The sequence below is a fragment of the Bombus impatiens genome, unplaced genomic scaffold (assembly GCF_000188095.3).
Source record: "Bombus impatiens unplaced genomic scaffold, BIMP_2.2 scf_0675, whole genome shotgun sequence".
Classification (NCBI taxonomy): Eukaryota; Metazoa; Arthropoda; class Insecta; order Hymenoptera; family Apidae; genus Bombus; species Bombus impatiens.
In genome coordinates this window covers 25,832-47,343 of record NT_177094.1, presented here as the reverse complement: position 1 = coordinate 47,343, position 21,512 = coordinate 25,832, and the positions used below count along the sequence as shown (strand labels likewise).

Sequence of the window (21,512 nt, the reverse complement as noted above, 5' to 3'; positions counted from 1 at the left end):
AAATATCTTTTTTTATATCGAACATCCTGCATTCATTAAAATTTTTTGTTATAATTAAATATTTACATAATAAAATATTTACAACTATTTCGAATATTAAAAAGATAATTAATTTTTGATTATAAAATTTGTTATAAGGAAACCAGCTCTCCTATTAGTGCGTCAGCTTCGACGATAATTTATAAAATAAATGACGTTCACGGGGAATTCTGTTTATAACTATATACGAGCAAATTGTTTCTGACGTCAAAGATGATTAGAGTTCTATTGCAGCGTGTAATATCTCCTCTTTTTCTACTTAAACGTCAGCACCATCAGACGAAGTATCCGTACTATCGATTATGTTTTCTTGGTGTCTCGATTTTAAATGCCTCTCAAGATCTCTCCTTCTGACCAAAACTTTTCCACATAAGTCACACCTGTATGGTGTTTCGCCCTCCGAGTGTAGCCGTACGTGTTTATTCAAATTGCTAGGATCTCCGAATGGTCGCAGGCAATATTTGCATTTTAAGGGTTTGTAACCGGTATGGGTTCTGTGAATAGAAAGAATGCAAAATTTGGTAATATTTTCCACGAATATTTTTCGTGATGAACTTTTCGATAAGAAATTCGTCGAAAATAGAGAATGATTCCTTTGAGAAGAAAGTCGAAAACTTGGAGCGCGTAAGTTAGATACTGGATAAAACGAAACTCTGAACGGTATACTGACCTGATGTGGATTTTTAAACCATATTTTCTCGAATAAACCTTTCCACAATAAATGCAGAGGTGTCCTTGCTTCGATTTACCGAGATTGCTGACTATGGTTTCCACTTGTGCTGCATGGACGTCGGTACTGATCGGTGCGGCAGTCGTTTGCATATTGTAGGGCGTTAAAACAGTCTCGTTCTTTGTTAGTGGATAGATTTTCTTAAGGAAGTTGCTTTGATTTGAGTATGGCTGGAAAGCAGACTGTCGATGAAGTGTATCTTTCGTTATAGACGGCTCTCTTGTCGATATGCTTGGTGAAATTTGCGTGGATGAAGAATTAAAAGATAGCGCATTTGAAGAGGATGGAGAGGGTCGATCGGAACACTTCGATGGATTGCTATTTCCAAGCTGAGCGGTATTATCTATGGTTTTTATCGTGATCGGTGATACCCTGGCAGGCGGAGCTTGCGGCAATTTGGTCAGTTCGAATTTGAAAGTCGGATTGGGGAACAGGTTGAGAGACAAGCTTGGTCTCGGCGACATGTTGAACTCTTTGCTTAGTAACGTCCAGAGATGACTATTGTCCAGTCGATTGCACTTTAGGGCTAAATGTATCTTCAAAGGATTTGGGAACTCGAACAAGTTGTTGCATATGTGACAAATGTAGCGAGTCTGATCTGAAATCAATATACACGTCTTTGTGTCCTACTTTTATTCTATCCTATCTGCTGATATATGCTTTACCTTGTATGTTACATGGTGACAAGAATGGTATATTCAACATAGCGAGAATATATTCGGTAAACCACATCAACAGTGGTTCACCGGGAGTTATGTCCCTTATCGTTTTCAGTATTACTCCTTCGGCTGTAGTCATTAAAAGCACGTTACAGGCTTGACAGTCATTTGCAAATTCGATGATTTTTAACCAGCAAGGAGTGGTCACCAGCTTATTTAGGCAAATCAGGCGACCTTCCGCATCGATAATTTCAACCTGCAATTCATCGATGCAGTTGAAATAATTTACACGAATTCACTTTTCTATTTCGGCAGCCTATTTCGATATCACAAACTGTATTTTTAATACATACATACTGAATTCCCGTTGCACTATTCTGAGACAGTTTTTTCACATCAATGATCTCCGTCGAAGAATCTTTTCCAATCGGCCCCGCAGCTCTGACGATAGGTTTGTTTAAATATCTTTGGAATAAAACGATCTTTTTGTACTCTTCAGCGTTCATCATCAAATTATCCTCACTGCGCTAGATACTTTATCTCACGCCAAAACGATAGGTCAATTTCGATATGGCGAACACTGATCTTGGTTGGTATTAAAGTTTCTCGATGATGGTAACACGATGTCGATCTGTCAACTAAGTTCGAACTGCATTCCGCACGTGGCTTAAATATTCGGTGGGCTCGTACCCCGAATTGAGTATCAGGGGGTTGGACACTCGCTCCCCTCCACTGTTACACCCCATACCACTGTTAGTATACGTGTAATTGTATTTAAAGAACTAGTCAAGGTTAAACGGTCCACGTGCTTACGACTTGCGAATCCTAATGCTTTACTAGGGGAGGGGGTATAAACGTAGGTATGAGCGAGGTTAACGTTAACGAACGACGTGGGCCTTTTCAGAGATTTCGAAAAAACGTAAAGTATACCTATCAAGATTCGCGTGATTCATTATTTCAGGTAACTGTTAACTGACGATACGTTAAAAAGGAGCCTACCGGAAGGAAGCTTAAGAAGAATAACTCCACTAATTGACTGCCCCTATTTTCACTAATTTCGAGACGTTTAACACAAATCTAATGAATTTGTTACCACAGGTATAAGGAGAAGATTATATCCTTAACCGAGCAAAGTAAGGGTTAAGCGATGATTATGACATTCTCATGGTTGTTCTCTTTGTTGTTCAAAGCTAATTGCAAATACCATAAGCGCCGTATTGTTTGACCCACAAAATCGGTTACTGTCTATGGGTGATCCATTCTCCGTAATCTCTGACATGTATAAGGATTTTGTTGAAATATCATTGAAGAATGTACATGCAAGTATTGTATCTACAACCGTGTAAATAAGAACGATTTCCATAACATTTCACTTATCGCCGTATCGTTTAATTTTCTCATGGTTTCAAAGGATTCATGCGTGTTCAATAGTTCAGCACCACGGTTACCACTATAAACTTACAGTTGGTCAAAATATCGATATTCAACGCTAGATCTCCTACATCTACTCTTCTGAACTATATACCTTTTTTCTGGATCATCGTCGATCTTGGTTCGCGTTTGGTTGTGATCACGGAGCACGTGATACGTACAGGTCATGCAGCCGTCACCAGGAGCCGGCTCTGACTGAGTGTTTCATGGGGCTATAAAAGCCTCATGTGAAAGGACATTGTTTGGCTCAGCTGCAAACCAACATAGGCTCCCATGTGGAGGATGGGGGATGCTGCCGAAAGGTGCATCTGAATCAACTGTTGATTAGGAAATTAAGTGGCTCATTCTTCTCGCACGCGTGCGTAGGTCGTGATCGAACGATATCGCTTGGATTTACCTAATCGTTCTTCGATCTTTACGTTCTCCTCGCGAGCTAACTTATTGCAATTTGGATTTTGACTTATCTCCGATGACCGATTCTCTTCTTTTCGCAAACGTGCTCTTTTTGCTTACAACGTATATGTATACAGACTTATACTATCAACGAAACGCAAAAAAGATTTTCACCTTTTAAGTTCGATGCATTTCGCAATAAGGAATCGTTCTTCCTTCGAAAAAGGCGGGATACAACCTTACAACGACGGATACAACGAAAGACAACCTGTCGTGCGTCGACCCTCTGCATTGATCTGATTTGTAAAACAATCTACGATAATTAATAAATTACGAAGAATAAGTTCGAGAAAAAGTAGTAGACGGGTCGACCTGATAAGTTACGTACGCGTACGTATACGTGTCTATATGTGTACGTGACTTGACGAAAACTGTTTTCGGCGGACAGTAATTTTTCTTAATGAGTTGCTGTCTTTTCGGATTTGAACTTGGGACAGCCAAAGAAGTTGGAAAACGCTTTGGAAGCCTAATGAGCTCCTCGATCGTTTGCAGTTACAGTATCTCTACGTAGTTACGTAGTTACAGGTATCTCTAGTACTAATACCTAGTACTGACCGAGGTTACTGATACTTATCTAAATCTGCTAGAGAGACATTTCAAAATTATTACAGCAATTTAGTTTCCGATAAGGACTCGATTGTCATTCGTGATAAATTTCCTGTATTACTGCTTAAACCTTCTCCGATTGCTGTGTTTAGGATAGGTACATTAACATTTCGAACAAACGTATCTACTAGAAAGCTGATTAAAAGAACATTTAATTTGAATTTTCGTTTCGATCTTACAGTACAAATTGGTGCTGCCAAAGTAACGTATTCGTTAAACCGAAGGAAAGATAATCGAAGGAAGGGCATGGTATTTCCTCGATGGATTTCCTCCATTGGTAAAGTGATTCATCCCGGATGAATGGTGCCGGACCAGGGAATGACACGAGTGTTCACAAGCTGCACCATCCCTTGTACCAACCCTTGTCCTGGTCCCTCGAAGCTCAAGCACAAGTGGTCTTTTGCCATCAACCACATAATATTGCGTACCGACCTAAGTTGCGGCAAGTGTTCTTCGAATCTTTTATACTTTCTGTTTCGAGCCGGCCTTTCTTCGTAATTCTTCGTAATAATTAATTATCGTAATAATTAATTAGATTGTTCTACAAATCACAGGGTCGACACACGACAGGTTGTCTTCCGTTGTACCTGTCGTTGTAAGGTTGTGTCCTTTCTTAAAGGAAGAACGATTCCTTATTGCGAAATGCGTGGTACTTAAAAAGTAGAAATCTCTTTTGCGTTTCGTTGATAGCATTTCCATGATGGCTTAGTCCGTCTCTTGGATAGTTTTTGACATCGTCCGAACTTGGAGTTCCACCCTCTCGTTGTCTCTTTCTAAAATCAGGGTGCATTGAAAGAACCGCAAGCCAGTCAGCGAACAAGTGTTCCTCCGTGACCAATGGACCCTTGCACGCATGTGCGCGCTTCCCAATGCGATATTAATATCGCGATTATCATCTACGTATTATTGCCTGCCCCTCGTGCGACGCTCAGAACAAGTCTGTAAGAAACACCCTGTTCAGTTTGCGCGTCCATGCTCTGTTACTTGCAACGCGTACTGTGACAGTAGTATCACTGTACGTTTACAAAGGCACTTGCAACGTCACGTGGCCTGCGATAGATCTTCAACAACGACTTTTCCGTACATTCCTTTTTCAACGCATCGTCCGTACGCTCTGTCCTAAGTTTACTTAGAGGCCTCTTTATATCGTTCGATCGTTAGACGACCAGTATGAATTTCAATACTCGATAGGGAAACTTGAGTGCGAATCTTTGGCTTCGAGCCTTAGGTGGCATCGAAAATCCAAGCGCGATCCCTTCGATACACAGAGACGTAACAAATCTTATTGTTCAGCGCCCTATCGCGAGATTCTATAGATATAATTCAAGTTGTATGTTACAGGGTAAAGGCTGAATTATGGTTGGCTTTACGGGGAGGTGACTATAAATATGATTCGTTTTGGTTCTGCAAGTGTCGAAAATATGCTCCTGATAGCTCTTCCAACGAGACACTGGTTCGCGTGTTGTTAATATTTGCCAAGTATCTTCGCAAATACTAGTTGTTTGCTAGTCGTGGATTTAATCTAAAGATAAAAAATAATCTAAAGATAAAGATGACAACGAGTACATGTAAAGGCACGTTGAGATTTGTTGCAGTTAAAACTTCGTTGCTTCGGTCACGTGTCGTTGACATATTGCTCGTGTCTCTCGACGTCGAGTGTTCTGTAACCTGACACGTGCCGATCGAATACCCTATAACACCATTACTGAGAATGCTTCACCCCGCGTTCAGGTTCCTATTTAACCATTATATACCATTAGGTATTGTTTACTTGATTTTAAGGGAGTCACTTCATTCGATGATTTAACGCAGACAAATACGCGAAGTCTAATCAAGTTGCCATTTCACTCGCAGCATCGAACTTTTCGATTATCGGCTAACTGTTGTTCGAAAAATATTTCCCTCTGGTATGCTTATTCGTAGACGTTAACGATATTTCGTTTTAGTATTTAGTTTCTACTTTAAAAACGTTCCTTAAGCTTGAGTGACAGTTGCGCAAGTTGTAGAAAAAGAGATCATTTTGAGAGGAATGTTCGCAACGAAGGTTTCCCGCGTATTGATGGATAAAAGAAACGCGCTGAAATACAGGTGGCATGGATCACATGGTGGAACAGCGTAGGAACCCCCTATGACCGATTAGACTCTATCACGGTACTCCCTTCTTGAATCTCCCTAAAAACACGATTCACTTGGCACACGAGTTTTGTGCATATAATGCAAGGTATCGGGACAATTCCTCCCTCTCCTTACTCCGCTTAATTTAATCCAATACGATATGGCTCCCCTCACCTTGTCGTGTTCATCGCCGGAAGGGGTGCGTGGTTTAAGAGGGTGGGTGGCTTTTTAAAACTGTGCCGATCTCAATTCACCGTGAAACCTCATCCTATTATCGTCTATTTAATCCTGATTGAGCCTGACAGGTTTTTTTTACTTTCGCGGTGTACCGACGAATCTTATCTCATTTCGAGAGAACGTCGTTGAATCTTCTCTTTTTAATTCTCGCATTCTGTTTCTTTCCTCTCCTTTTCGAATATGAATACGAATAAATTTCAGCGGGGAAAGCAGAGGCATATAATGGCACACGACGTAACGTAAAAAAAGAAAATTTGCAAGTGTACGTGTATATTGGTAGATACACAGGGTGGTTGATACAACTGGTAGTACAAGCGGAAAGGGGGTGATTCTACGCGAAAAAATAAGTCGAAAATATAGAATACAAATTTTTCGTTCGAGGCTTTGTTTTCGAGAAAATCGACTTTGAATTTTCGCTCGGTACGCGTGCACTTTGTCGCGTCTCGTTATAACGGATCTCACTGTAGACCGTCGTTTCGATGGATATTATCGCAGTTTAAGTATGTTTTTGCCGTAACTGGAAAGTAGGAATACATGATGAAATAATACGAAGTAATCATAAAGTTTGTTATTACAAAATGCAAAAGAATTACTATAAATTATTACGATTTGCGCTTTGAATAAGTCGATCAACAGAGTTCAGTCTGACGAAAAATTACTCCGTCCACAACGATAGTCAGCGCTGGCAGAGCGCCGTCCGTAAGGGTCAACACTGATTTCACTTGTGCCTTTCCAAAAGGCAGGTAGGCACAGGTATATGTAATAGACCGAGACACGAGTCGCACGGAACAGATGTCGATGGCGCCAGGTATGCGCCCGTTTAGTATATTTTACTGTTGTCACAACTTTCATTTTTCGAAGCTATGAACCTTATCTTTTTCTTAAATTCCCAAGAATTGGTCTTTTTTATTTTTACCTATCTCTGTTAGAAACAATGTATAATTATACGAGAGAAAAATAGGATCGCACGTTGTATTCGAGTTTCTTCCGAAGTGCGCATAGTTTACCTTCGTAATCTGAAATAACAGACGAGCTGACAAGTGAAATTACGTCGGACGGTTTTAGCGACGTTCGTATTTTCGACCTAACGATCGCCTGCACAGCTGCATTTCCGTGTACAATAAGAGATAAAAAGATAAATTGACGACAAATATATGGAGCTCGATTTTTCCTAAATTATACGAAGGGAAAGTTTATCGGACAGAAGTTACACTGAAAGAATAGAGGAAAATAAAAGGAACATAAGTAATATACGATACAAGTAATATATAATATAAGTAACATAAGTAATAAACATTTCGTTTATTCGCATCGATCGAAGTATCTTTCGTGAAACTAATTATCATTGCGAATCTTTCGTTCACCTATGAATCTCAGTCGATCGGACTCGCCGTTGTTCTTCCTCGATTCGAAACGAACCTGGAAACAGTAATTAATAAATTGTCATTGTTCCACGTGTGAGAATTAATAGAAGAAGATAGAATTGTTTTTAAAAGTCCAGCACGAACGGATATATTAGAGAACGGATAATTAATTTCTGATGGATTTTCGTGGAATACGGCTGTGGTAGTTGGTGTTTGCTATGGGGATCGAAAACGCGGCGGTGACCTGTCACGGAGCGCAACCGGACGAGATGGATTTGTCTCGCAGCTGTGTACACTGCTTAATGTAGAAGCCAGTGAGATGGGGATTGCTCCGGTGCTGGTGGAGGTGTCCCTAAATCCGAAAGCTAACTATGATATGCTCGTTTTTCAGTCGCAAGATCAACGAGTATCAAAGCTTTGGCAAAGGACGATCCGAATAGTAAAAAATTCACCGACTTCGTCGATCGCTCGATGACGGTTCCTTACGTATTAGTATAGGAGGCTTATTTCGTTAACTTTACGTACGAGAATGTTTGATCGACTCGGTTGACTAAACGGCGTCTGAATTTTCGATAACGGGTGGTTCGTAATTTACGAAATTTGGGTCATCACCACCATCCTCGATATGATCCATCGACGGTTTCCTTCTCCTGGAGACGTCGTACTCTTCGCCAAGCTTTTTGTATGCTTCTGCGCGATTTTCTAGAATTTCTCTGACGATCTCTGAAAGATTACAAGAGGACAGAAAAATTTGTTACGAATGTGGATTAAATGGTTGCAGATTTATCATTTATGGTCTGTTTAAAGCGACGATAGATAACGACAGTAGGGATTCGAGTCGTTATAACGCGACGCAGCGTTGTTGCATCAGAATCTCGTCGTTGATAAAACGTGATGTTTACGATTAGTATTAGGTCATCCCATAAGATCGTGCCGACTTTTGCGTATACGTTTCACGTGTCGATTTATAAACATACGGCGATAAGGGGCCAATGAACTTGAGCTTAGCTGATCGAGAACAGACTAGAACAGATTTTCGCGGGTATAAGATCGTAATATATCGAACACGGTGACTTCTAAAGGTAAAAAATCACGAGTGAAACGCGTATCCATTTTCGACATCTCGTGTTGTATGAATTTCGGAAAGGAAGTTCTGTAACGATTGCCACGAAAAACATATCTGCTGTTTACGGAGAAAATGCGCTTTCACCTCGCACCTGTAGGAAGTGGTTCCAACGTTTTAGAACTGGGAATTTCCGTTTAGAAGACGAGGAACGCTCCGGACGACGTCCGGACAGACGGACGAAGATAAAATTCGGGATCTCGTTGAAAGATCACGAAGTTTGACAGTTCAAGAGATGTCGAATGTTCTGAAAATACCTAAGACAGCGATTCATAGGTGTTTAAAAAAGATAACATATGTGGCGGATCGGTATCAACAGGACGCCGACAGGTCGAGCCAACACCAGAAGGTTACGAGTCTGTCTATCTCGCTAGCGGTCGAATATACGGGTCAAATACCGCACCCAGCGAGACTCCCTCTACGTCTAAGGCAGGGACTACCGGGCATAGGCTCACCGACGAGTCCACAGGTAGTCCCAGGACGAAACGCAAAACTCTCTTTTCATCCGCCACACATACATAACCGCTTGAAAAACGGCACGATCTTATGGAATGATCCAATAGTTTCGACTTAAATTCTTTGTTCTTCCTAAAAGATTATGAAGGACGAAATGGATGGAATGGATCTTGCACGCAATTGTGCGCTGCCTTTGTGGTTAAAAGCGTCATTAGGAGTACACAAAGAAAAAGGTAAGACGTTATGTCGGTGTTGTCAACATCTCTGTAAATCTTGAACAAACTTCCGGCGAGGTAAAAATCGTATTTTACGAAGGGTATGCTGAAACTTTCTACCGTCTTTGAGAACCGTTCGTCTTGCGAGAACGTAATAATACGCGTATCAATGTCGTGATTTTCGATTGTATAATTTAAATCGAAAGCGAAATTATCTAGAACCACGGGAGTTTTCAGTATGTCGGGCCAAGTTAGTAATAAGTCAACGATATTTACCCATGAGTAATTCCCTGCTCTCGATCATGTAGCCCATTTCTTTTTTAACCTCCTTCATCAACCACGGCATGAAACCCTCTTCGACATCTGTGAAAACGAATATTGCAGCTTTTTATTAGAACGAGTTGTTGCTAATCTGTGTTGAAAAAAAAAAGGAAGTGGGAAAAATGGGCGAACGCTTCTCTCGTTATCGAATTATCGGATAAAGATTATAAATAAAGAAAAATTAATAAACCTTTCTGAACGAACTAATTCACAAAAAGTAGCAGTGTTCTTGAGTGTTCACGAACCAGCCTTGATTTCGTCCAACAGGAACCCGGACATCTTCAAACCTTCCAGAACCGCTGGTAGAAGTTCGGCTATATATCCTGTTAAAAGAGTAGCCGCTGCGATTCGTTCTTCCGTTTCCTTTCGAGCTATCATCGCGTCCTCGTGTTGCCTTAATCGTTGATCCTATCGAACGAATTCGAACGGCGATGCTTAAGAACGAAACTTTTCGAACGATTAATCGACGATGTACAAACCTTCTCTTCTCTCAGCCTCCTTTCTTGTTCTTCCAGTCTTCGCGCTTCGGCTCTTTCCGCAGCGCGTAGTTCCAAGAACTTCCTCTGTTGCTCCCTCAAAGCGGCAATCTCCTCCTCTTCCAGAACTTCTATCAATGCCTGTTCTATCGTTTTACCAACAAGCATCTCGAGAATCGGTTGCACCTCGAAGTCGAAGTCGAACAGCTGAAAGTAAGGTCGTTTGCTCGAACGATCGATAGCCGATCAAATGTGTAACATTTCCAAGAAGAAGAATCGCTTGGATTTTCTCCAACTTACGTCACCAGGCTCGATTTGAGTACTAGCATCTTGGCCAACTTTATCCGGGCAATATTTCGGTGTCGGCGGTCTATCCAAGAAGTAGTCCGTCTGTGTCGCGACATCGGTTTCGTCTGGTTTGTCGAATAGCTGCCAAACATAACGTACACTGTTCGATTACGTGCTGTTGCAAGACACTCGAGAGAGGAGTTCGACGAATCGTCGAGGATAGGGCGACGTTGCTCACCTCTTCGAGGTAAACTTCCGTTTGCACCGGCTCGTGCTTGCGACCAGGAACCGGCGGTGGCGAACCTGCTCTAGCGACCAGAGCTTTAGTAGCTTGTGCTTGAGCTCGTTTCCTCGCCAAATTCCTCCTTCTGGCTTCCGCTTGCCTCGCCGCTATCGATTGTTCTCCATCGATCTAAGCCAAATGCGTAATTACGTATTCTTCCATATACGTGCACGAGTTGCGGATAGTTCGTTCGGTTCGTTACTTACAAGGATAGGAGGAGTGGCGAACGTGCTTCCCCGGACGACGCGACGGTCAAACATAATATTGCCAAAAGGAATCGGTTGATCGCTGTAAAGGGAGGAAACGAAGGTACCTTACATATTTCGCGAGCTAAGTTGGAAATCTTGGGCAAGCGTCGATGAATTACATATCAGGGTGTATTTTAAGTTGTACACATGTGTACGTTACAATACTATCAGTATGTATATATGTATACAAACGTATCTACGATCCAAGTGCACGCAATCACACTCGATGATCTTCGGCGTCTCCTGCTTACACGCAACGGAATTATTTACGACCTTCTCGTTTCTACCGTTCCCGACACGCTTTGTTAAACGCTTTACAAGCAAACTTTAACTACCCTTTCGTGTTACTCTCTCTCTCTCTCTCTCTCTCTCTTTTTCTCTAGTACGTAAGATAAAACGCAGCGAATAAGTTTCCCAAAATGTTGGCAAACTTACGTCGCGTCGTTTCTCTTCGCTGTCTTCGCTCGGTCGTCCAAGGTCGAGGCAGCCATGGTCGTCGCGTTCATCATTCCGAGAGTAAAGTCGACGGTGGCCTTGAGAGCAACCGGACACCTGGCAATATGGCTGCTATGACGTACTTCCGGCTTTTTGGTTAACGACGCGAGTGATTTGAACTTGGAACGCAGCGGACAACTATCGAAGTCCTCGGTGTCGTTAGAGTTCGATGCGATGCCGAGAAGAGACGCAACTTCCGGCGGTGGCATTAGAAATTCGCCTGTCTTGACGGTCGTGATGAATGGTTTTCTACGGAAAATTTGATTCTTCTTTGCGCTTTTACGCTGCTCCTCCTTCTCTTGCTCCTGTTCCTGAAGTTTTTTCAGCTTCGCGTTTAGAACTTCGTTGAAGTCTTCCGTAGACAAGGTCATACTAGGCTTTATCGCTGGTATTTTATCCACCGATCGTGAGCTCTCCTGGCTTCTGCTTCGTGCTTCTCTCCTCAATGGATTCGCTTGGTTCGATTGCAAATTCGCTTGGACCAAATGATCGTTCGATCTGCTGATACGTTTCCGATCAAACAGGTTGTTTTTCACGTTTTCCAAACAATCATCGACTACCGATCGATCCATCTCACCGCAATCGTTCACACGAAGAAGAGGCAGATTGGTGTCCAAGCCATCTTTCCGAAGAATGGTAAATGCCGGAGAATTCTTTCGTTCGAGATCAAAGGGATCTCCGTTGGCTGTGGGCGCCAACGCGGAAATTCCAGCTGGCATGTTGCCGGCGTTTTCAGGAAGTTTTACGGTAACTTATACCGCGCATTTTCGAACCACACGGTACATCGATCGGGTTGCCGTTGGTTTTCTTCAGGTCTCCGCGTACGTGCGTTTCATCTGTCTTGCTTCTTCTGTTTTTAAACAGGCGGTGAATCGAGATCAGTGGTTTGGATCGAGGACGATAGATGGAGAAGAACGAGACGACTCGAGCGCTTGCACGATGACCACTAATAGATCCGCAATCGTGCGAGCGTGTTCACGGACTGGACAATGTCCTTAGAATCGACCGATATGTACCGCAGACATGCTACACGTATATTTTTACCCAGCGCCCACTCAATAACGCTGACCATCGCGAACTTTGCGCATGCCTAAGTCATGCTAAAGGGGCTCGAAATCGGTGGTAACTATGACCACGTATGTCCGTTGGTGTTTTGCAAAGCACCGCGACCAGAATTTCCCCTCAACTATCCGACCTCCTCCGTCAATCTCTTCTGGATGAAACGTTCGCGTTACGTTTCTACTTACTTTGTCGCTGTATTTATACTCCAACAAAGATCAACGACATCGTTTAAACCGCCTGATCGCGTGTAATCGTCAATTTAGTCTTTTGCCTACGCTCCTTCCCTTTTAATAACGTTGCTGTGTATATCGATCATAGACGTTATTGCGTTATGATCCGCTTATGATATCGCAAAAATATTCGAACGTTTGACGTACGAAATCGTCACACCTCTCTCTTGGACGAGTATATTATGGTTATTGTTGAAGAAAAACGTAGCCATCGTGTTCAACGTTGTTTACGCGTTTCTTCCTCTCTATCGCGATAAAAATTTGCAACATTTTTCTATTACAAATTAACCTTTCGTTTCTCTTGTATTATATGTATAAATCGCAGTGTCACGTTCGTCCTAAGTAAGAAACCGTGCGTGGCGATGTTTGAAATTGATTAGCGAAACGTAAGAACAGCCAGCTATAATAACGACGAACATAGGCGATCGTAGTAGCAGTTTTCCATGTCAGAAAACCGTGTAAAGATTTCATGAGTTGATATATGTACGTGGAATACGTTGAAAGTTCCAGGCGATTGAGAAAGTTTTCATGAGAATATGAGAAGAAGTTTGAAAATTGGCAAATATGATGGAAAAAGATGATGAAATAGATGGAAAAATAGAAACAATTTATTTCGTTGATGCTTGCCCATGATATCTTGAAAGACTTCCTAACCAAATGCCGCGATTTTTCTATAATCTTTCGAAACGTTTCGAAAACTTACGTGGGTGGATTTCTATATTTCTTCTGAACGTGCAAAATTGCCCTTGGACTCTTGACAAAAGTATAAGTTTCTTTTCTATCTGCTTCCCTGGCCGGTATATTGTAAGAGTGAATCCCACGATTACACGTTCGGCACATATCCGTTCTGGTAGCCATCTCTTTTCCTTAATGTAGTTATAAATACAAATGTTAATAGATAGTTTTACTTCGGCCAATCGTTATTACGTATTAATCGCTCTTTTTGCAAAAAATTCTATGAAATGCCTGCTGTAAGGTTGACCACAAATTCGTAATGGTTTCAAAGACCATCTACTTGTGTACTTCAGTTGTCAAGGAAACGCAAAGAGGAAGAGTTTTCCTTATGTGTGTATTGATATAACTTTTACGATAGTCGACCAAGATTTTATATTAATTAACTAAATATAAAACTTAAAACAATTTTTAGTAGCAATATTATTAACTACCGTTATTTTGCACTCGTCTATTTTTCTGTAAAAGAAGGGAAAGTTTAAATATTTTTAAAAAATTGGTTGAGATTGATAACAATTATGATTAGTTTTAATATTTTGTTTTAGAGCGTATAAAAATATACATTTATGGTTAGTACAACTGAGAACTATTTCATCGATACTATTTTTTAGACCGAAACTACAGTCGGTATAGATGGTAATTATCAATATTTACCATACGATATAACGAAGACGTATCGATCGAAACTTCGACTGTACCGTTGTTTGACTCTTTCTGAGGGCTGCTTATAGTCGGCATCCACGAGATGGCCTGTGGATACGAGCGATACCTATAGTCGGCATCCACGAGATTGCCTGTGGAGCGCCCAGATTCGTGGTTAACGAATGGCTTTTAACAGTATGCAGATGTTCACACTGCATCTCAGTGCTGTTTCACAATAGAATTGCGTGCAATGGTCCTTGTAACTCATATCGCCGAGCACCGAATCTATAACTTCGACTTGTCGAAATGGGATTAAGAAATGAATAAAATATTTAATTATTAATAAGAACTTATACGAGAATGCATATTAAAACCTTATATTCCGTAATAAGTGATGTAAAACTGGTACGACTATTACGAATCTTATATGATAATATAATACAATGATAACGCTAACAACAGGTAACGCAATGGAAACAATGACGCACGAGAGATTTCATATCGAAAAGGTAAAGGTGCGAACTCGGCCGATACAGACCTTTTATACCCTTCGTCGTAGGAGATAAGCTGGTCTAACCTACGTGGAGACGGCAACTTTCCCATTGATGGTTGCTGTTATCAGATGCAAGCCTCGGATGTCAAATATGCAGCAGCCTTTCGTAGATAAAGCAGTTCTTAGCAATCATATCGGTAAAACGGCAAACCATCGGTAGGCACAAATGTCATGCCTATGCTGTATTTGGTCGATATAATCGCTGGAGAGTCGCTGTGATAATTCCGTGCCGATAATGTTGTACCGTAGGAAATCGCAGAGGACTTCAGTTAATGGCTATACCGAAACATTGAATGGTCGCTGCACAACCGACTGCCGGTTTTCATCGCTGCCATGGCTATGATAAACACTATGAGAGGTGTGGTAGGTCTACTACAAACAGTCGAGTAAGCAATATAATTTTTTGATTTACATTGCGTGAGAAATATAAATGTACATGAATAATCTCTATTAATTGTCCGTTATATGCTTTTTTTAGACGCGGCGATACTTGGTGGGGTAATTACATATATTGCAGGTTTATTGTTAATTATAAATAAATAATTTTCAAACGTTAAAGTTTCAATACTAATTAACTGGAATATATAGTGGATGTCTTTAGTACTATTTAATATATGACAGAATATTTTTAACAAGCATATGTTAATTTACAAATATTTTGACGGTTAAATTAATTTAATTTCAGATCTTATTGGATTAAATCTTACCAGGAGACTTTAAACGTATGGGGCTTTGGGAATATTGTTTTGAACAGTTTAGATATCCATATTATCAGTTTGACAAAGAATTCGATGGATGTCGTCACAGATTTTCTCAGAAGAATATTATCTGATTATAGTATGGTTATTGCCAAGGTGGCTAATGATCGTGCAAACATTTTTTACACTTTCTCTCCTACTCTAGTTTTTAGCATAAGCTGTGATTGCATTAACATTAGTCTGTTAGTCTTTAAAATTTGTATTGAATTACGAGTAGTCGTTTTCAGCCACTGCTTTTGCGCGTTGTGTCATAGCAGGTAAATAAAAGTTTTCAATATCCTATCATGTCGATATAGCAAAAAATGTTTATGACATTCAAATAACCTTTGAATTTTAGGTACCTTTGAATTGTTTTTAGCAGCACCAATATTTGGAGGGCAATATTGGCGTAGAGACTAGTTAATGTCTCCAAACTTTAACCATTTATCGTGGTTATACGATTTGGCAGTTATTTCATTCGTGTTACATTGGTTAACTACATGTTTGTTGTATCTGGGTGCGAAAACTGGTTATAGACTGCGCAGGGAATTTCGAAATTTAGAGATGCATATGCAGCCCAATCTACACATTCATCAAGGATTATCAAGGGAAGGATATATATAATTTTTTGTTATATATAGATAATATCAAGGCAATATTTGGTTATAAAACGAGCTTCGACTCTGTTTGACAACATTAATTACAAACGAAAACTTATAGATCTGCTTTCAAAGTTTTCCTTGTTACGTGACGTAGTTCTGTAATTCAGTTTTCAGTGTTCTCAGCGATAGTATTTAATCCCGTGCATTTTTTATAAAAACCTGTATCTCTGGATTAAGAGAACTATTTTTACATTTCTACATTTGTTTATCGTTAATATTTTAAATATATATCTAATTCTAAAACGTTTTAGATATTACGAATGTCTTGTAATTATAACAGAAATAATTGAAATTAAAAAAATCACAAGAAATAACGTACCTTTGTAATCATTTTTTACTCCACAGTTTTACGTAATAAACGTTGGTATACTTTAAAAGTAAGCTGAATATCTTAAAAAAAAAAACATCAAAATGGAACAAGAACCTACAGAACCATCTACGCGGACCATCCTCGAATCAGAAATAATCAATGGTTTTTCTTGTTATCAAATCAAATTTGAGATCGAAAAAGATGATTTTGAGATACGTTTTAGATGAAATTTCAGACGGAATACGCGAAACTGGTTTGAAAGTGAAAGCGGGTATCGAGTTACTGGTCACATCGGTACGATAGATACCAATTTTGTTAGTGATAGTTACATTGGAAACGCATCTTACCGATTCATGCCAAAGCTGCTTGAAAATGCAGTCAGAACCGTCTTCTGATTTAACCTATTGCAATTAAATCGAGCGCAGAGGTTAGAACGTTGGAAAACACAGTTTTACGGAAAATATAAGTTTCGTAACATTGAAACATGACACATGGTTGCATCGTACAGATCTTCGATACCAGAGAAGATAGAAATTGTCGAATTATATCAAGATAAATTTAATTTTTTCTTTGTATTTCTTGTCGTTAGCCCGAGGTATTTTAAGTTCCTTACGCTATGTAAACACTGGTGGAAATTTATCCTCGTGAATCAACAATAATAACGATGAAAACGCTGTTACAGGTAATTCTTAGTATTTTTTTAGAATGTCCGTGATCTTCGTCGAACCATTATGACGAAATATTTGAAATGCTTGGAAATCCCAAAATCGACATTAACGTTTGGGTGGCTTCGAGGACATCGGTTCCTGCATTAATACAATAGTATACACGCACACATATAATATATATATATATATAGGGGAAAGGGCGTTTTCGGTTAGTTAGACGATTGAGAGGTGGGCCGAGAATGCTTGTTCTTCCTGATTCGTTCGAAAAGAGGAAGAAGAACGTATCGAGATCGATTCGAATGAAAACGAAAAGAAGAAAAAAAGAGATAGAGAAGCAAGAGGAGAAAGAGAAGGAGGGTAAGAACGGCGAGGGATGCGAAAAGGAGGATAGACAGAGGATAGAGACAGAAACGCAAGAGCAGAGGCGTAGGAGGAGATGCAACGCGAAGAAGGAGGGACGAGGAAGAGGGCAAAGATTTTGGCACCCTGCTGAGTCCCCTAATTGCCTCGCCATCCTTCCCTCGAAACGTCCAGCACGCCCTTGAACTCTCTCCTCGGTCCAGCCAACGCGGTCCTAAAAGCTTACCGAGACCCGAATCTCTTCGTTCTTCTTCCATCTCTTCGGACCACGCGATCTTTCTCTTTTCCCTCGTCTACCACACCTTTCTCCTCATCCAGAACGCTGAATAAGCAACATCATCTATCACACTGCGCGAAACGATATATTTGTTTTCGCCGGACCTGTTTAATTATTTACATCCAGCCCCCAAGTGGAACCGTCTAGTTTGCTTTGCCCCTCCTGCGAGCTTTGTCCCATGTCTTCGCGGCTCGCGCTGGTACTCTTTCGCTTTTCGCTTGCTCGATCCTTTGAAAAAGATTACTCCAGTCTCATCCCTGTCGTCCGTCAGCGAGGTCAGTTCGCGGATCTTGGCGTCTTCGCACTTCCCTAGAAATCGTTGCGATTACCGCTTCGCATCGCGTGCTATCGCGTCGATTACCGATCGAGTCGCGAATCTTTCACCGAATAAATGTATTGGACGGGAAAAATGTAAAAATGGAAGAAACGTTCGAAGGAAAGATCGTGCCGCAACCGGCGCGGACGGATGGTCGTAGGGAAGACCAATTATCGCAGTGGAATGTCCGTTCTGGAATCCGTGATGAAATTTGATCTCGCTATTGGAACAACCAGATAATGACTAGGAAGTCTAGGGGCGTGGTAATGAGGGCTGGGTCCGAGCAACTCGCTCGATTCTCTCGGCGTCTCTTCGCTATTTCGCGTTCCACGACCGGGCCCCAATGCCTGGCCCCATCCCGCCAACTTTCCTAGTCCATCTTCTCTACTCGGTCTGTGCTCGGTGATAAATTACGCTCGAGATATCGGCACCTCCTCTTGTTCATTTGCCAAGGGTATGTATGTTCGCGTTGCTCCTCTAAAGACACCCTTTGCGGTTAATCCCGAGGCTCCGTCCAGTCTCGAAGGTCGCTACTTTGTCTTCATCGTCAGTTTCGTACGAATCTCCTAGACATAGCGCGTCGATCTCGACGATAATTGGGAAACATACCGGCCAGGAACTGTTATTCGACGAGAGCCTCGTATCATCGTGCCAACTACTCGAAATAACTTGACTTTTAGGATTAACGCGGCGCAAATATCAGCTCCTACGAAATTTCTCGATAATTAGTCGTTGGAAATGTTTGACGACGCTTGAAGATATTTTATGCAGGATCGCTCGTTTCGGTGAAAAGGAACCCTTGTTTGTTTTACGCGACCCGTCGATCGTTCGGTCGACCAAACAACAAGGATAAAGGGAGGCTAAACAGGAAAGTATCTCGTAACTGGCAAGCGTCGCGTCGCCCTGGACGCGTCCGCCACCCGAGAGGCTCGTTTACACCAGTCGAGGCAGCAGCTTCTCGCCTTTGCTCGCCACCTTTGTCTCCATTTCCATTCTCTTTCCTTCTCCTCTCTATTCCGCTTCTGTTCTCTTCTGTTCTTCTTCCGCTTACCGAGAAGACAGTGCGTATGTGTGCGTATGTGTGTGTGTGTGTGTGGATCGAAACGTTGCATTCTTCGCAGATAGAGGAGGTCGCGCGACCGCAACTCGAATTTGGAACAAGGCCGATCTAATGTACGGACAATGTTAACTGATGAGCAGAGCTGGACCCGTTGCAAGAACAATGCAGTCCGAGGAAAACAGAGAAAAAACAATGGGTTCCTATTAGCATCTACCTGAACTTGTTGGGTCTCCCGCTCTGACAGCGGTGGCTCCCTTTTTCTCTTTTCTCTCTCGGTCCCCGAGCCCTCCTACCTTCTACCCTGTATCTTCCTTTCCACTCAGCAACTTTATTTCCGTGGAACCGCTCCACCCGCTCGTTTCACGGTTCCACCGCGCCCTAAATCGATCGTGCGTTCGACCTTTCGACGGTACGCCGCTATCGATAGAACCATGCTTGGACGTTTAGTTAGTTTACCTGCGATGCGGTCGTCCCACTCTTCCAGTACTTTGTCCAATATTTCGTTCGAACCGCTCGGGATTTGACCGTTTCGTAAAATACCATTAGACGATAGATGGAACGTCTTTCGAACGGCTGACGCGTTCTTCGAACAGTTTTATTTCGTCGAAATCACGCGATCGGTGGACCTTGCAGCGGCAGGATAAATTCCTGGAGAATTTTCCGCGAGAATGGAACTCAGCTTCCCCTCGAACCGGTCTATTCCTTGGAAAATCCACTTGCAATGAAAATACTTGGAAAGTTCGAAAATTTCGTCTAGACGACTTCTCGATCGTAATGAAAGGAACGCCGGAGACGCGCGCGGAGAACGTTGCGAGACTTTCGCGCAGCGCGCGTCGCAATTTTTCCGCTCCGAAACGCGACGAACGACGACGTCGCGTTTCTATCTACAACGGCGAACCTAGCGTTTGGCAAACGGATGGCGAACGCTCGATCGAAGGAACTGGACGCAACGGGACAGAGGGAAAGCGAGAACGGGGGTGCGTTAAAAAACCGCAAGAGCCTCGGTGGAGCGTTCCGGATCGATTAACGCGACCGTACAGCTTGTAGAACAACGGGTCTCGTAGTAAACATTTATTCGTGGCGTTACGTTGCGCGGTTGATGGAAGCGTGGAAGAAAGGCCGCAAGATCTCGGAAAGGATCGAAAGGGCGTTCGTTCGTTTTTCGGGGCGAGTAAGTATCCTCGATCGCCGCGAGATAACGAGAGCAGCGCGTAGATCATGTAGCAGGTTCGCGATCGTGCGCAGATAGGTCGCGTCGCATTTTGTTCTTTCGGCGATGAGAGCAAGGATCAGATAATCTTCCGGAGGAAAAAAAAAAAAACACCCTGAATAGTCGTTCCGCACCAGTTCCTGGTACCGGAAAGCAACGGCGCAACCTGCCACCGGTCAACCTGTTGTTGCCGCTGCTGCTGCTGCTTCTGCCGCTGTTGCTGTTACCGGTCGTAAGATTTGCCTGGTCGGTTTTCAGTTCGAGATCAGGTAAAACAAAGAGCGACCCTCGGTCTGCACGTAGCCCGTGAAAAATGGAGTTTCGCTTCGAGAGGAAAGGTGAAAAAACGTGCGTGGTCACGAACGCGAAACAGTTAGAGATCTGCTTGCGTTTTTCTCTTCCCTGTTCTCGCCTTCATCGATAATTCTTATCTGTCCGAGACTGGTTCGTCGGTTGGTAGAAGGACCGAGTCTCGGACGATTCGTTGACGCTGTTTCGAACGTAGCTAGACACGTGTTCTCTCGTTTCTTCGTCTCTCACGACCGCTACCAAATCGATAAACGGACGACGCTAAGACGAACGAGAAACGCGAGAGAAACTATGATCTGTTATAAGTGGAATGGAACGATCCGTCGATCGACCGTATCGCGATCGACGCAACGATCGATCTCGTGAAAGATCTCGGGGAATCGTGGTGACCGAACGACCGAATACGCGATGTAAATCGATGGACGGAGAAATATTTGAACGACCGGACGGGCGTGTTCGTCCGTGAATATATCGAAGAGAGCGAGTTTGAGAAGGGGCGGAGGGGAGACAAGGAAACGAGCACGACACTGCGGACGATGGACGGACGTCGCGTCGCATCGTGTTGTCGGCAGGGACGGCCGCGATTTTTCGATCGAGCATGGTAACGGTCGCGACGACCAACACGGAGACCGAAAAATGAAAAGCAAAGAAGGACCGATATCGTTTCGATCGCCGGAGATACATAAATGCATTAACGAAGACGTTGGCTGTGATTTTACTTCTGAACGTCTCACGCCCTTTGCTTTTCCTGTCGGTCTGGCGAGACCTCTCGTTATCTGAATCACGTCGCTCCAGGGATATCGACTCGCTGTTCGATATCCCGCGTCGATGGCTACCGCCGCTAC

General features: G+C 42.4%; 2 protein-coding genes and 1 pseudogene across 3 annotated transcripts; 1 reads left to right on the top strand and 2 right to left on the bottom strand.

The window, feature by feature from the left end:
• Positions 1-72: 72 nt before the first annotated feature.
• Positions 73-2,707, bottom strand: LOC100743194 (PR domain zinc finger protein 13). The gene is made up of 5 exons (XM_012390029.3): positions 2,633-2,707; positions 1,782-1,955; positions 1,435-1,684; positions 710-1,367; positions 73-533 (listed from the first exon to the last, which is right to left on the bottom strand). Exons 1-5 carry the CDS (start codon positions 2,705-2,707, stop codon positions 299-301), a joined length of 1,392 nt encoding a protein of 463 aa, XP_012245452.2. The 3' UTR covers positions 73-298.
• Positions 2,708-7,551: 4,844 nt separating this feature from the next.
• On the bottom strand, positions 7,552-12,690 carry LOC100743075 (radial spoke head protein 3 homolog). 2 transcript variants are annotated; one of them, XM_003492360.3, is made up of 9 exons: positions 11,480-12,258; positions 11,003-11,084; positions 10,752-10,925; positions 10,526-10,654; positions 10,229-10,432; positions 9,995-10,157; positions 9,705-9,791; positions 8,160-8,357; positions 7,552-7,689 (listed from the first exon to the last, which is right to left on the bottom strand). In XM_003492360.3, the coding sequence occupies exons 1-8, from the start codon at positions 12,256-12,258 to the stop codon at positions 8,185-8,187; spliced, it is 1,791 nt and encodes a 596-aa protein (XP_003492408.1). In that variant the 3' UTR covers positions 7,552-7,689; positions 8,160-8,184. The 2 variants fall into 2 exon arrangements, with proteins under 2 accessions (XP_003492408.1, XP_024226019.1); XM_024370251.2 differs by lacking the exons at positions 7,552-7,689; positions 8,160-8,357 and having other exon boundaries at positions 9,755-9,791; positions 9,940-10,157; positions 11,480-12,690.
• A 2,159-nt stretch (positions 12,691-14,849) lies between these two features.
• On the top strand, positions 14,850-16,423 carry LOC100742953 (annotated as a pseudogene).
• Positions 16,424-21,512: the final 5,089 nt, after the last annotated feature.